General features: G+C 57.9%; 1 protein-coding gene across 11 annotated transcripts in view; it reads left to right on the top strand.

Annotated features, from left to right (window-relative positions):
* The window catches only part of MEF2D (myocyte enhancer factor 2D), a 59,398-nt gene that overhangs the window by 34,946 nt on the left and 11,389 nt on the right, over window positions 1-13,063 (top strand). For 7 of the 11 annotated variants that reach the window (XM_057409996.1, XM_057409995.1, XM_057409992.1 and 4 more), the window contains 3 exons: window positions 2,258-2,461; window positions 7,139-7,276; window positions 10,709-10,919. In XM_057409996.1, the coding sequence (XP_057265979.1) occupies window positions 2,258-2,461; window positions 7,139-7,276; window positions 10,709-10,919 (553 nt within the window). Of the gene's footprint in view, window positions 1-2,257; window positions 2,462-7,138; window positions 7,277-7,414; window positions 7,550-10,708; window positions 10,920-13,063 lie in introns of all 11 variants that reach the window. The other 4 variants (XM_057409998.1, XM_057409994.1, XM_057409993.1 and 1 more) reach the window with 2 other exon arrangements.

Raw genomic sequence — 13,063 nt, 5'->3', positions numbered from 1 at the left:
CCCTCTTAGACTTAGAAGGTTAATTCTTCTAGATGAGACTCATGCACGGCGGTAGGGGAAGGTTTGGGGTCTCTGCCCCAGGTCACAGGGAGATGTGCAAGGCAGCGTTGGCTGACCCTTGTGAGTGTTGGGGCTGACTAAATGGCAGGGCTTTGCTTTTCTCTGGGGTACCAAGGCAAAAGGATGTTCCTCCACCCGGTCCCTACCTGCAGAGGGAATACCCCTTGTCCATAGAGGGATGCTTCGGTGCTCTGGGTTCTGCTTGCCTCAGCTCAGGTTGTTGCTTGATTTTGGGCAGGTAACCCCATGCTCAAGGACGACAAAGAGGTTGTGAATGCTCCATCCCTGGCAGTGTTCAAGGCCAGATTGGACACAGCCTTGGGTGACATGGTTTAGTGTGAGGTGGAGGTGTCCCTGCCCATGGCAGGGGGTTGGAACTGGCCACTCAGTCTGCACCAGGGGAGGTTTAGATGGAGCTGAGGACCAGTTCCTGCCCCATTGGAACAGGCTGCCCAAGGCAAAGGCTGGACTCACCGTCCCTGCAAGTGTAGACGAGGCCCTCAGTGCCATGGGTTAGTGGTGGCCTTGGCAGTGCTGGGCAATGGTTGGACTGGATGAGCTGAAAGGGCTTTTCCAGCCCGGTTGATTCCATGGCTCCATGGTCGTGGCCAAGGGATCTCATGGTGCCCAGCAAGGTGGGTCCCCAGCACCGGGCACTGCTGGAACCACCACCCTCAGCTGTTCCCTCTGTCCTGGTGGTGACACCACTGTGTTTTCCTCTCAGTCCTGGGAGCATCCCAGGAGGGATTTTGGGTGGCTGAGAGGTCCTGGATGCCCCCGGGAAGGGGGCCACCGGCAATGTGAGCGCTGGTGCTCGCAGCCCAAGCATGCTGAGAGCGGGCGCACGTGGCACGCGGGGCCAACGCGCTTCCCAAGGGATGAGGAGATTAGAGCCCAATCTCGTTACTGCTTAATCATCTCTGGATGATGGTGGGGCAGGACAGGCCGTCGTGTGCCCCTGCCCTGCCCTCCCAACTGCACAGAGGGATGCGGCTGCTGCTGGAGGGATGCTCGGAGCTGGGTGCAGCAGGGATGCTGCCGGTGGGGATGGGGATGCTCCAGGTGAAGCTCTTCCTGGTGTTACAGCTTGTCCAGGCTTGAGTTGAGCGAAGGCAATGGACTCTCCTCCCTCAACACTGCAAATTACAGTTGTTCAGCTGCAAAATCGATGCTGTGGTGGAGGCCCAAAGTGGGGTCAAGCCCTCCCATGCATGGCAAGGGGCACCCAAGGGCATCTCGGCTTCATCTCCAGCCCTTCCCCAGGCTGCTGCCTCAACCTGAGAGCGATGCCTAAAGCAAAGCACTGACTCCTGCCTTCATTTTCCTTTCTTTCATTGGCTAAGAGGGCATTGGCCAAGTGGGGTGCATTTGTTCCTTGTGGGGGCTGAGGGACCTTCAGTGGCCACGGTGGAGAGCCCAAACCAGCTCCTTCCCCACCAGCTGGGTCCTGTTAGGAGCCTTGGCTGGGAAATGCAGCCCAGCATCTGTCTGGCATCTGGGGAGTGTTTTGGAGCCTGCACCCAGCTCTGTCCTCATCCCCCAGCCAGCTCGCAAGGATCTGGGTTCTGCTGTCCCCAGCATCAGAAGGGCATGGAGCTGCTGGAGCAAATCCAGAGGAGGCCACGAGGATGAGCAGGGCCTGGAGCCAGGCTGGGATCATTGGGGTTGCTCAGCCTGGAGAAGAGAAGGCTGAGTGGAGACTTCAGAGCAGCGGGTCAGGGCTGGGGTGGGATGGAGCAGCTTTGGGGTGGCCGAGCCCCCAGCTCCTGGCACACAGGGCTGGGTGCTCACAGCACTGCTGCAGTGAGCGAAGATGAGATCTCCAGTGCTTGAATGTTCAACTTGATGAGCACCCAGCACCGCGCAGCCCCCGGACAGATGGCAGCTCTGCTTGTTGGGGGGGGGGGCTGAGATTCGTTTGCTCTTGATTTGGCAAGATGTGATGATTTCCAAGGCTGATAATCATCTCTGTGCTTGTGAAGTGTCTGCCTTTGGAGGAGCCCGAAATAGGCAGCGATAGGAACTGGTTGGAAGAGGGAGGTGGGAGAGGAGAGCTTGGGGTATGTGGTCCAGTTGGGCAAGCTGAGGAGAGAAGATTCCCTCTGCCCTCCTGTTCCCTTTGTTCTTCCTCCAGTGGTCATCCCGGCTTTCTCCAGGCTGTTTGGGGTTGGCTCCTCACCGTGGTTCTTGCTTTCAGGTGACCTTCACCAAGCGCAAGTTCGGTTTGATGAAGAAAGCCTACGAGCTGAGCGTCCTGTGCGACTGCGAGATCGCCCTCATCATCTTCAACCACTCCAACAAGCTGTTCCAGTATGCCAGCACCGACATGGACAAGGTGCTGCTTAAGTACACCGAGTACAACGAGCCCCACGAGAGCCGGACCAACGCGGACATCATCGAGGTGAGGTCACCCGTCCTTGTCCGGGCTTTGCCGTGGTGCTGGAGCCGGCGCCGGGTCGGGTACCGCAGCCGGATGGATGCAGGAGGTCGGTGCTGGGTGGGGATGGGAGCAAGCAGATCTCCAGGACTTGATGCCAACCTGGTTTTGGTCCAGGCTATGAAAAGACTTGGGTCTGGGTAGTAGAGTTTGAAGCTGTCTCGAGTGATGTGTTGAGCTAGTGCCATACAATCGGGTTTTTCGGGATACTGCGTTGTGGGACTTCCCCGTGGTCCAGGCAAACCATGGAGTTTGGGAGGCATCTCCCAGGGTTGCAATGGGGTGCAGTGGTGATGGTGCCCCTGTCTGTTGTTTCTGAGACACGTGGTGGGGTTGGAGGAGGGCACCAGGGGCTGAACCACGAAGTCATTCAGCTTGGGAGGCACCTTTGGGTGCCTGTGGTCCGACCGGCTCGAAGCACGGCCACTCTCTTGTGTAGATGGGGTTGCTCAAGACTTGTCCAGCTGCGGTTGGGATGGTGAGTCCAATCTGATCAGCCCTTGGCTGGCTGATCACTGACGTTCCGGGGGGGGTAGATTAATCCCAAAGGAGCGGAGCAGCACAGCCCCACAGAGAGCCCTGTGTGGGTCAGAGGCTTGGAGCTCACATGGCACAAAGCTTCGTGTCAAAGCACTGCTGAAGGCATCGGCTTCTCCTGCCACTCGGGCCTTGGAATCCCTTTGGTGCGGCTCTGGCAGCACATTTGGGCCGTGATTTCATGAAGAAGGAAAAACCAAACACCTTCCTTCCTAAATCCTGCTTTTTCTTGTGTTTTCTCCATGAAATGGCTCTTTTTGAGAGGTTTGGGTTCAGGTTTTCACCTCACTGGTTCCCACCAACATGGCCACAGCCAAGCATCCACCATGGGGGGTTTGGCTCCTTGTCCACCAGTGCCTGGTTGTGGAGGGGGCATAGAAATGGTTCTGAATTGCCCCTTTTTGGCCTCTTTGAGCCAGGTGATGCCCATGCCGGGGTTGTTCCGGCACCGCTCCCTGCCTGCTCCTCAGCACCGCCTCATCCAGCCTCTCCAGGATGCTCCGACCGCGGCGCTCGCGGCGTCGAACAGATTTGTCTTGGCCTAAAAATACCCGTAAACATTTTGGGCAGCGTTCGCTGTTCCCTTATGGTCCAGGCTGCAAACACTCCCAAGCCGACAAGTTACACACAGTCCTTGGCACCCAAAGAAATACTGTGTTTGCACCACATGAAAAGCTGGAGCCGCATCCAAAGCCGAGGAGAGAAACATCGGCAGCGGAAGGACATTGGTGGATGGCAAGGAAAAGAGCCCAAACACGCCGGGCTCGGCATGTCTGGTTGGAAGAGCTCCTTGGAGTGAAACCCACTGGGGTGGAGGCAGCTTTTGAGGCTGCTCAAGCATCCCCCCCTTGTCCTCATCTCGTCTGGGAGCAGGGTTAGGGTTGCCCAGACCATTCCTGCTCCTGGTGCTGATTTCAATCCCACCCCTCCAGCCATGTCCCCTTGCCCAGGTCAGGTCCTACCAGCCCGGCTTTGGCCCCACCACGCACAGACCCAGTTTATCTCATGTCTCTTGGTGACTCCCAGTTGAACTTGACTCCTCCAAGTGCATCTTTGCATCCTTGGAAGCTTCCCCAGCAACAAGCCGTGGCTGCCCCATCCGTGGCAGTGCTCAAGGCCAAGTTGCATGGGGCTTGGAGCACCCTGCTCCAGTGGAAGGGGTCCCTGCCCATGGAACTGGGTGAGCTTTAAGGTCCCCTCAACCCAAACCAGTCTGGTTCTATGCTATAACTCTATGGCATCCCCTGTGGGAACGCCTCCGCGCTGGGGATTGGCAGCAGTGGGGTTGAGCCACGCAAACCCCTGCGGCTCTCTCCGTGCCTGGCAAAGCCCTGGCCGTTGGAAGCTTTTAAGTCAGAGCAAATCTCTCTTAATGCAGAGAGGGGGGTTCCCTTCATGAGGCGGGGGACAGCGGAGGCCCCCGGCCAGGCACGCTGGGGGCCACGTGCCGGGATCACGCCGGCTTTGCTCCTCGCTGTCGCTTCTCGTTTCCGCGCAGCCCGCCTGACGTGCCAGTGTGTGTGATGAGGGAGTGGGGTGAGAACAGGGCAAGGGGATGCTCCAGAGCCACTTGAAGCCATGCAGCAGTGCCTCTCCTTGCTTTCCTTGGCTGAATGTCACGGGGAGGGCTGAGATTTCCCTAAATCCCGGGGCTGGCGTTCCTCAGAGGGCATCGCAGAGGATGCTGCAAAGGCAGCTGCCGGTGCCGTGTTTTCATCCTCATCCTCGTCCTTATCCAGACTTCCCCAAAGCCTGCGGTGGTTGAGTGCCCCCTCCTCGAAGGGAAGTCAGCCACATCCTGGTTGAGCATCGTTTCCTCTCACATGTTCTGCATTTCCTGCTGCTCTCTCCCCCTCTTCGGGTTAGAAGTCTGTTCCCATGTGAGCTGGGATCATGGGAGTGGGAACATGGCCTGGAAGAGGGGGACCTGCAGCGGGTCCTGCCGTGGTGGGGGGAGCCTGGGGGTGGCAGGGAGATGGAAGGTGATGAATGGAGTTTCTTTGCCATGTGAGGTTCTCACCCTGGTTTTCCTTGAAAACCTTCTGCTGTGAAGGGGTTGGTTTTAGGTCTGTTTTCTATGGGGAGAGAGTGGTGTTCCTCGGGGTGCAGCCTGGTGACAAAGAGCTTTCACGCCTCTGTGCAGCTTTTCTCCTGGAAAAGGGAATGAGGAGGAATGAGAAGGAAGGCTCTTCTCCAAAAGACCTTGCAGAGATCCTGAAACCGGGAACGGCTGGGGTTGATTCCCGCTCCAGCAGGATGGTTTTCCTTTTACATCATCTTGTCAGGGAGCAGACAACGTGGGACACACATTATTTTATCCCAAAAAAATGACAACCCCAGCAGCTCACATGGCTGGGAATGGCATTTTGTTGTCCCAGAGCTCCTTTGGAGCAGCAGATTTTGCTTTGCGACTTGGGCCCCGGTGCTTCCTGTCCCATCACACTGCAGATCATCCCCATCCTCTGCTGTGCCAGCTCTGGAGCCCATCTCCATTCCTTTCCTCCCCTCCGTGCCCGCAGGCAGCTGCCTGTAGCATCCAGGAGGGATTTTTCTCCCCATGCACAACTGGCTTGATGTTTCCTGGGGCTGCTGCTGGGTTTTCAATGGGATGGTGGCATCGCAGCCGCTTGTCCCAGCTCGGGATGCTCTGATCTGAACTTGGTGGTGGAGATCAGACCCAGAGACAATTAAGTTATAACAAATGTTGTGAAGTCTGTGACCAGGGACAGGGACCGATTATTAGGTGGCAGGAATTATAAGTAACACCAAACAGGGCTTCAGATGCCACCGTGATCAAGAGTGAGCCAGCCCCTTCACTGGTGGAGCTGGATGTGGATGAGGACTTCTCCCCACTGCGTCATATCTAAGTAGCGAGTGTTCAACTGAGGACGGTGAAGGAGTAAGTTTGACTGGAAATAGGGTGAAAAGCTTCAGCTGGAGGATGGGTTTGGTGCCTGTTGCTTGACCAGTGTCATTCAGCACAAGCGGCCACCAAGCAGGACCAGTGGGAAAAGGCAGAGCCATTCAGTTCCCAGCAGAGAACCATGGAATGCTTTGGATTGAAAGGGAGCTTAAAGCTCCTCCAGTCCCAAATCCCTGCCACGGGCAGGGACACCTTCCATTAGAGCAGGTTGCTCCAAGCCCCATCCAACCTGCCCTTGATGTTTATTACAGTTTAGGAAGACAAGAGGAGGATTGTCAAGGCTCCCTGCTTTTTTTCTTTCCTCCTGCTGAATTTGGCATGAAAAGAGATCAAGACTTCCAGGAAATTCTGTAGCTTTGACTTCTAAATAAAAACCCCCTGAATTGGCAAGTGATGGTTCCGTAATAACATCTAATTGCTTTTGGTATTTTGAAAATAGAGTGATTAAATGTGCATGTGTAACACAATCTGCAGATTGGCTACTGCGCTCGCAAGAGGAACTTTTGGGGCTTCCACCGTGCGTGTGATTACCAGGCTCCTGTTCACGAAGGAGGAGATGTCGCTTCAGTAGCTCTCTGCCCCTTTGCTGCTCGTGCAGCTGGGGCTCGCTGTGGGGTTTGCTGCCCTGGGTGTTGTCACCATCACCCTCCTGTATCACCCGTGCCATGCTCTTGATGCGATGCTCTTGATGCGGTACCCATCACGCATGGAAAATGCGCTCCATTAGAACCCAGCTGGTTTTTGCCAGGAGAAGCTGCTCTTTGCTTGTTGTTTTGGTCCTTATTTTGCTATTTGGAAGAAGGTTTTTCCCTATTTTTAGCAGGAGAACAGGTATCATTAAAGTTTATTTCCCCTCCTTGTCATTGTAGTAATTGTAGGTGATGGATGCGCCTGAGCTGGTACGGGTCCAAATTCAGCTCTGGCGTAAACAGATCCTCTGAAAGCACAGAAGCTTCTCCCCATCCATCCCTCCCCATGTTGTAATTCCCGACTTAGGGACAGCCTGGTGTCAGGGCTGGCTCCTGACTCTTTAACTCCATGAAGGTCACCGAAGCCTTGGGGCAAAGTCATCGTCTCTGTGGTCCAGGGGCTGTCCTGGGGGGGACCTGCCCGTCTCGGGCACCTTCCCGTGTTCCCCATCCCCACTCCCAGACCTCAAACTGTCCCGGTTGTGTTTGCAGACGTTAAGAAAGAAAGGTTTTAACGGCTGTGACAGCCCGGAGCCCGACGGCGATGACTCCATAGACCAGAGCCCCTTGATGGAGGATAAATACCGTAAAGGCAGCGAGGATCTGGATATCCTGTTCAAGCGCTATGGTGTAAGTACCGGGCCCCCTTGGCTGGAAAACCTTCATTATATGTTCTTCTTTTGTTTTGTCCTCCTTCTGTTCCATTTCCCCTCCCCGACACCCCCCTTCCGTGTCCTGTGTCCCCCCCCCCATCCCCAAACGTCACAGGCGCTGAACAAGAAGCACAGGGAATGCGAGAGCCCGGAAGGGGATGAAGTGTTTGCTCTGACCCCGCAGACCGAAGAGAAGTATAAAAAGATTGATGAGGAGTTTGATAAAATGATGCAGAGTTACCGGCTCGCAGTGAGTAGCTGGTGGTCTGCAGCCCCCCTCCTTTCCCTTCCGAGTGATGGAGGGGCTGCCTTGTGCATGGCTTTGCTTCGGAGCCGTGCTGTGCCTTGGGAGCCGATGCGTGCAGCCCACCACAGCCCCGAATGCACCCTAGGGGTGAGAGGCACGAGGGCCCTTGGGGGTCCCTCGTGTTTCCCACCGGGAGGAGCAGGAGCATCCTTTGGGAAAGCCATTCCCATTAGCTCCAGCGTTCCTGAGCCTCGGTGGCTCCAGCTTGGCAGTGAAGGAGGATGTTCTCCCCATCTTCGCTGCAAATACTGGCTTAAGGCCTCCTTTTCCCCCCTTTTTCCCCTCAAAACCAGGTTTGTTTTGCCTGGATTAAGACTCCAGGTTCACGCCATGCCAGCCCCTCACATCCCTGTGAGACTTTGGGCTCTTCCACATTAATTCCCCCCAATCCACCGAGCCCTCGGGGCAGCTGGTGGCCGTGGCAGGAATCCAGGGAGGTTTTAGCCTGAGATCCCGGAGCCGGCACTGGGGTGGCATCAGGACAGTGCTGGAAGGGATTTGTGTCAGGAGACAGGAGGAGGAGGAGGGACACGCTTCAAATTAGTTGTTAGTTCAAGGGAGCAGAGACTGTTGATGCAGGGGAGGCTCCTTCAGAGGGATTAGCCCTGAATTGCTGCAGCCAGAACTGATGCTGCCCGGAGCAGAGCAGAGGCTCATTCCTAAGGGCTGGATGAAGCAGTGTCATAATTCCCCACACCCAGACCCCCTCCCCCCCAGAAAATAACCTGCCCTTTGGTGCTTTGCAACCCCCACGAGTTAAAACTCCCATCTCCTCTTGAGAATTAGCCCTTGTGACGTGCACAGCTCTTCCTTGTGCTGACTCAGCAGGTGAGCTCCAGGAGCCTCCCAAGGTCCCCAGCATCTGCATCTGCAGGGGTGATGGGGGGTGGCTGCCCTGAGCCCTGGGAGAGCTGAGGAGGGGAAGCCAAATGGGATGCAGGCAGTGATGGATGCTCAGAGCTGTGCCCTCCAGGCTGGGTTTAGTGCAGGGTGAGCTCCTGCAAGGCTTGGCTCTGCCTTGGCCTCCCTGGTTTCACTACTGGGGAGCGGGTTTTAGCCCTGGCACCCCCCCAGTACCTGACACAAGCCCTTTCACTGGTGCAGAATAGGTCGAAAAGTCATTAGAGGTTTAAGCTGGGTGTAGAATCACCTCAGACAGCAGGGTCTGCTCAGCATCTGTGTGTGCCTGCTGCCAAGGGAGGGCTCCAAGCAGGCTCCCATCATTGGAGGCAGCATCCAGCTGTGCCACAAAGGAGCACTCCGTGCCCTGAAGTCATTTTGGCTGGTGGCATTCAGGTGTCGTAGTCTGGGCGTAGCATCGGGCTCCCCCACTAAACCTCCGTGTGCAGCGAAGGGACCGAGCGATGCAGTTGAAGAAGACGCTGCTTCCTTTATAACCAGCTGGGTTGGTTTTGTGTGTGACAAGAACTAACCAGCCTCAGCACCCGGGGAAGCTTAACAACAGCCTTGTTTGCTCAAGAGAGGCCTCGGCGTTGCTTCTGCGTTTGGTGTTTGGAATTGCTTTGAGTGGGAACAGGAATCCTTGAGGTTTGGCTGCTGCGTGCATCTCCTGCCCCACGTTTTGGGTTGACGTGCAAGCTGCCTTCCCTAGGGGTTGGGGTGGGGGGGGAACCTGGGACCATGTTGCTGGTGGCCTGGGTTGTGCAGTGAGATAAGAGAGAGATGAAAAGCAAACGTCCTCTCCGCAGGTGGGGTACCAGCCTCTTGGTTTTGTCAAGGCGTTGTTTAAGGTGCGATGCACAAGGGGCAGCTTTTGCCTTCCTTTCCCTTGTGCACGGGCACCGATGGGTTTGCAGCGATGGAAACCCGTGAGGCACTGACTGGGAGGTGCCCCTGCCCGTGACAGGGGGTTGGAACTGGATGACCTCGGGGTCCGTTCCACCCCAGCCCATGCCGTGTCTCTGTGTGTGGTTCCGTGATTTACCCCCGCTGCCGCTCCCGGTGTTCCGGCAGTGCCCCGGCCACCTTCCTCCTCCTGGCTTTGCAGCTCCCGGCAGGAGCAGGGCGATTCCAGCTCTCCCCAGCAGTGGGGAAAGGCCGAGCCGGGTCCCCGTGAGCGCGGTGCCGCAGCGCAGGCTCCGAGCCGGCGTTCCCGGAGCTTGGCTGCAGGCGCAGGATCTCTCTGAAGGACGGGATGCCCTTGAGAGGCTGGTGGGGAGGGTTTCCAGCAGCCAGGCGTGGGTAAGCACCGTCCCACTCCTTCCCCCCCCGGCCTCCTCTCAGTCCCCAGAGGACAATCACCCGCCTAGGAGCAGCTTTCTGGAGGGGCAAGGGGCCCCCATCGTTGTGCGGTGGGGAGATGCTGGGCTCCCTCTGCCCTCACCACTCCCAGCTCCAGCCCCGGGATGGTCCCATCCGGCCCTGGGCTGCTCTGCCCCTCCATCCCTGAGCAAATTAAAGTGGGACTTTAGCAAAGCCCCTGCTAAAGCCTCTAAGCAGGTGCCTGCTCCTGTTAACGAAGAGCAAATCAGTGACATAAGACAGACGCTGGGATAATCGCAGGGAGTCTGGCTCCAGCAGGGCACCCGTAGGTGAAGCCGGTCCTCAACCCACAGCCCCGGATAGGGCTCGAGCGATGCTCCTGCTCCCCAGGGTCAGCTCCTCCTTCCCAGCAGCTCCCAGAGGTGCCAGGGTGAATCCCAGTGTCACCCTGGGGCCACGCCAGGCAAAACGAGCCTTTCCCAGCTGCCTGTCCACTGGCAGCAGTGCCAGCCTGTGTTGGTGATCCACTGCTGGCTCTCTGGGAGGGCTCTTCCCATCACAGGGGGGAGATTTAGATTAGATATTATTAGGTATTAGGAAGCTCTTCCCTGGGAGGGTGCTGAGGCGCTGGCACAGGGTGCCCAGAGAAGCTGTGGCTGCCCCATCCCTGGAGGGATGCTCCGGTGCATCCCTGCGAGCTGCCAGCATGGGCAGGGCGCCAGCAGAGCGGTGCAGGTCAGCAGTGAAGTGGGGCTTTGAGGTGCTGCCCCCCCCCCCTTTTCCAGTTGCTGTGGTGCAGGATCAGGCCCCCTCTTGCTCAGAGCTTGCGACGTGAGGACCTTCCCCCCCTGCTCCCCTTCACCGCTGCTCTCTGCTCAGTCCGCAGTGCCGGCTCCCAACTTCGCCATGCCCGTGACGGTGCCGGTGAGCAACCAGAGCACGCTGCAGTTCAGCAACCCCGGCAGCTCGCTGGTCACGCAGTCCCTGGTGACCTCCTCGCTGACGGACCCGCGGCTCCTCTCGCCACAGCAGCCGGCGCTGCAGAGGAACACCGTGTCCCCGGGGCTGCCGCAGAGGCCGGCCAGCGCAGGTGAGCGATGCCGTGCCCCTTCGCTCCCCTCCCTCCTCATCCTCGCTGGGGGAGCCTTGCTGGGTGTGCAGCGGCGAGCGTGGAGCATCCCGGGATGCAGGAGACCCCTGCGGCCATGGGTCCAGGCCAGGGGTCTCAGTGCGAGCATCACCTCTCTGCCTACCCCAGGTCTTGCTGAGAGCTGGATCCCTGCAGGGATGTGTTTTGAGGTTGGGAAGCACAAGGGGATGAGTCACCCGGCACCGTTCCCAGGCTTGGGGGTGGCTGCCGGCATCCCATCGCCGGTGGCACTCCGGTGACATGGGGCTGCTGCCTAAAAAGGGCCTTTTTGGAAGTCGGGCCCTGCTGGTTGCAGTTGGTCGCATGTGGATCCGGTGACAGATCGCAGGGAGCAGGCGTTTCCAGCGGGGACCGGCCATGGGTGGCCGAGGGCAGGATGGGGAGAGGAGGAGCTCATCACCCATTGCACCCTGCAGCAGCGGGGTGGGACACACACACACGACGTGTGGCCACAGCCCTGCAGTGTGATCAGGAATAAGAATAGCGTGCAGAAAGCCCCTGCCTGCTATTTCGGTTGTCACAGATGGTCTGGAGAAATCACAATCGGCTGCAAATGGCAGAGCCACTGACTGCGACCGCCCGGACATCTGGGTGCTGGGGGTGCCCCCAGCAGTGGGTTGAGTGGGGTGAGAGTGAGCAGAAAGAGATACCAGGGCTGGGATGCAATAGGAGCAGTGGTTGGAGCTGGCTTGGTGGCTTGCTGCTCTCTCCACATGGTCTCATGATGGCTTGAAGCGCTCGGGTACTGCGATGAGCCCTCAGACCTGATGGAGAGGGCCCTTCCTGCTCTAAAAAGAGCAGCCTGAGCAGCAGAGCCTTCCTCGGCCACGGAAAGCCGTAGCTCTGGGTCCCTGCCCTCTCGCAGGCCCCTCTGCTGAAAAGAAAGAGGCTTGGTTGCGGTGCAGAAGGCGCTGGAGGCTCCTCGTGTTTCCATCCCGGCGTTCATCTGAAGGGGGATCATTTCGTGGTTGCGAGCGCAGAGGTGTTCCAAGTCCAACCATCTGCATCTCATTCATTCCCTGCCTGGGACACGGCCGAATCCTGTTTGTAGGAGCCAGGGCCTTGCATGTTAGAACTCTTTTTTCCCCTTCATTCTTTTCTTTACAGCAACGGGCTCGAGCGGAGCCGCGTTCCCAAAGCCAACGCGCAGCGCAGCCTTGGGTCAGGAGCCAGTGCCAGCTCAGGGACCCAAGGGGGTCTGCAGGGCTGGGAATGGGGCTGGCATCATTCCCCCAAGGGGATGGCCCCGCTTCGTGGTGATCACACAAAAGAAGGGTGCCTTGGTTTGGAGCCTTCCCCTATTTCAAGCTGTAAAAGGCTTTAGGGACCCGCAGCGTCCCCGGTCCTGTTCCCATGTGGGGAGCAGGGACATTTCCCTGCGTGGACGCGGCTCAGCCCTCCTGCTCTCCTGCTTTCAGGGCTTTGCGAGCTCAAACCAAGAGCACGGGGCTGGAAGAAAAAGGTTTGTGGCTCAGGCTTCCCCATCTGGGCTGGGAAGGGTTGGGCAGTGGGTAATGGAGGGCTTTGGGATCCGAGGCTCTTCATTCCCCTGCCCAGGGCTCCGGGATGACTGCGGTTGCAGCTCCGGTGCTGGAAAATCACTGCCTGCAGCGTGGCCAAGGCACCCTCGGGCTGTCAATAGGTGGCTTTGAGAAGCAGCTCGCCAACAAGGCTGCAAAGAAGGAAAATCTCCTTGCAGGAGAGGCGAAACCTTCGGTTTCTTGGGATAAGAAGGGCTCTGGAATGGTTCTTCCCGGCACAGCAGGGAGCGGCGGCGCTTCCCAAGCGCTGGGACCACGGGAGGCCGAAGCGCAGCCACGTCCTGGCAGCACGGGGATGGTTTCCATTCGGTGTGAACATTACAGGGGAGGTTGTGTTTCACGTCTTGCTGCTGGGGCTCTCTTCTCCAGCAGCACCAGCCCCCCGTGTCCCCCCAAAGCGGGGCTTGGAATAGAATAGGCGCAGTGTTTTCCAAGCTGCCTCCTTTGGAGCAGGCTCCTGTGCTGCCTGGCTCCTTCCCAAAGGAAATGGATATGCCTGGGTAATGTTTCCCAACCTGATCACCAGGAATGCTGCTCATTTTG

The sequence above is a fragment of the Pezoporus wallicus genome, unplaced genomic scaffold (assembly GCF_028554395.1).
Source record: "Pezoporus wallicus isolate ANWC-B61680 ecotype Strahan unplaced genomic scaffold, APGP_CSIRO_Pwel_v1 contig_12477, whole genome shotgun sequence".
Taxonomy (NCBI): domain Eukaryota; kingdom Metazoa; phylum Chordata; class Aves; order Psittaciformes; family Psittacidae; genus Pezoporus; species Pezoporus wallicus.
This window is presented reverse-complemented; position numbering and strand designations above follow the sequence as displayed.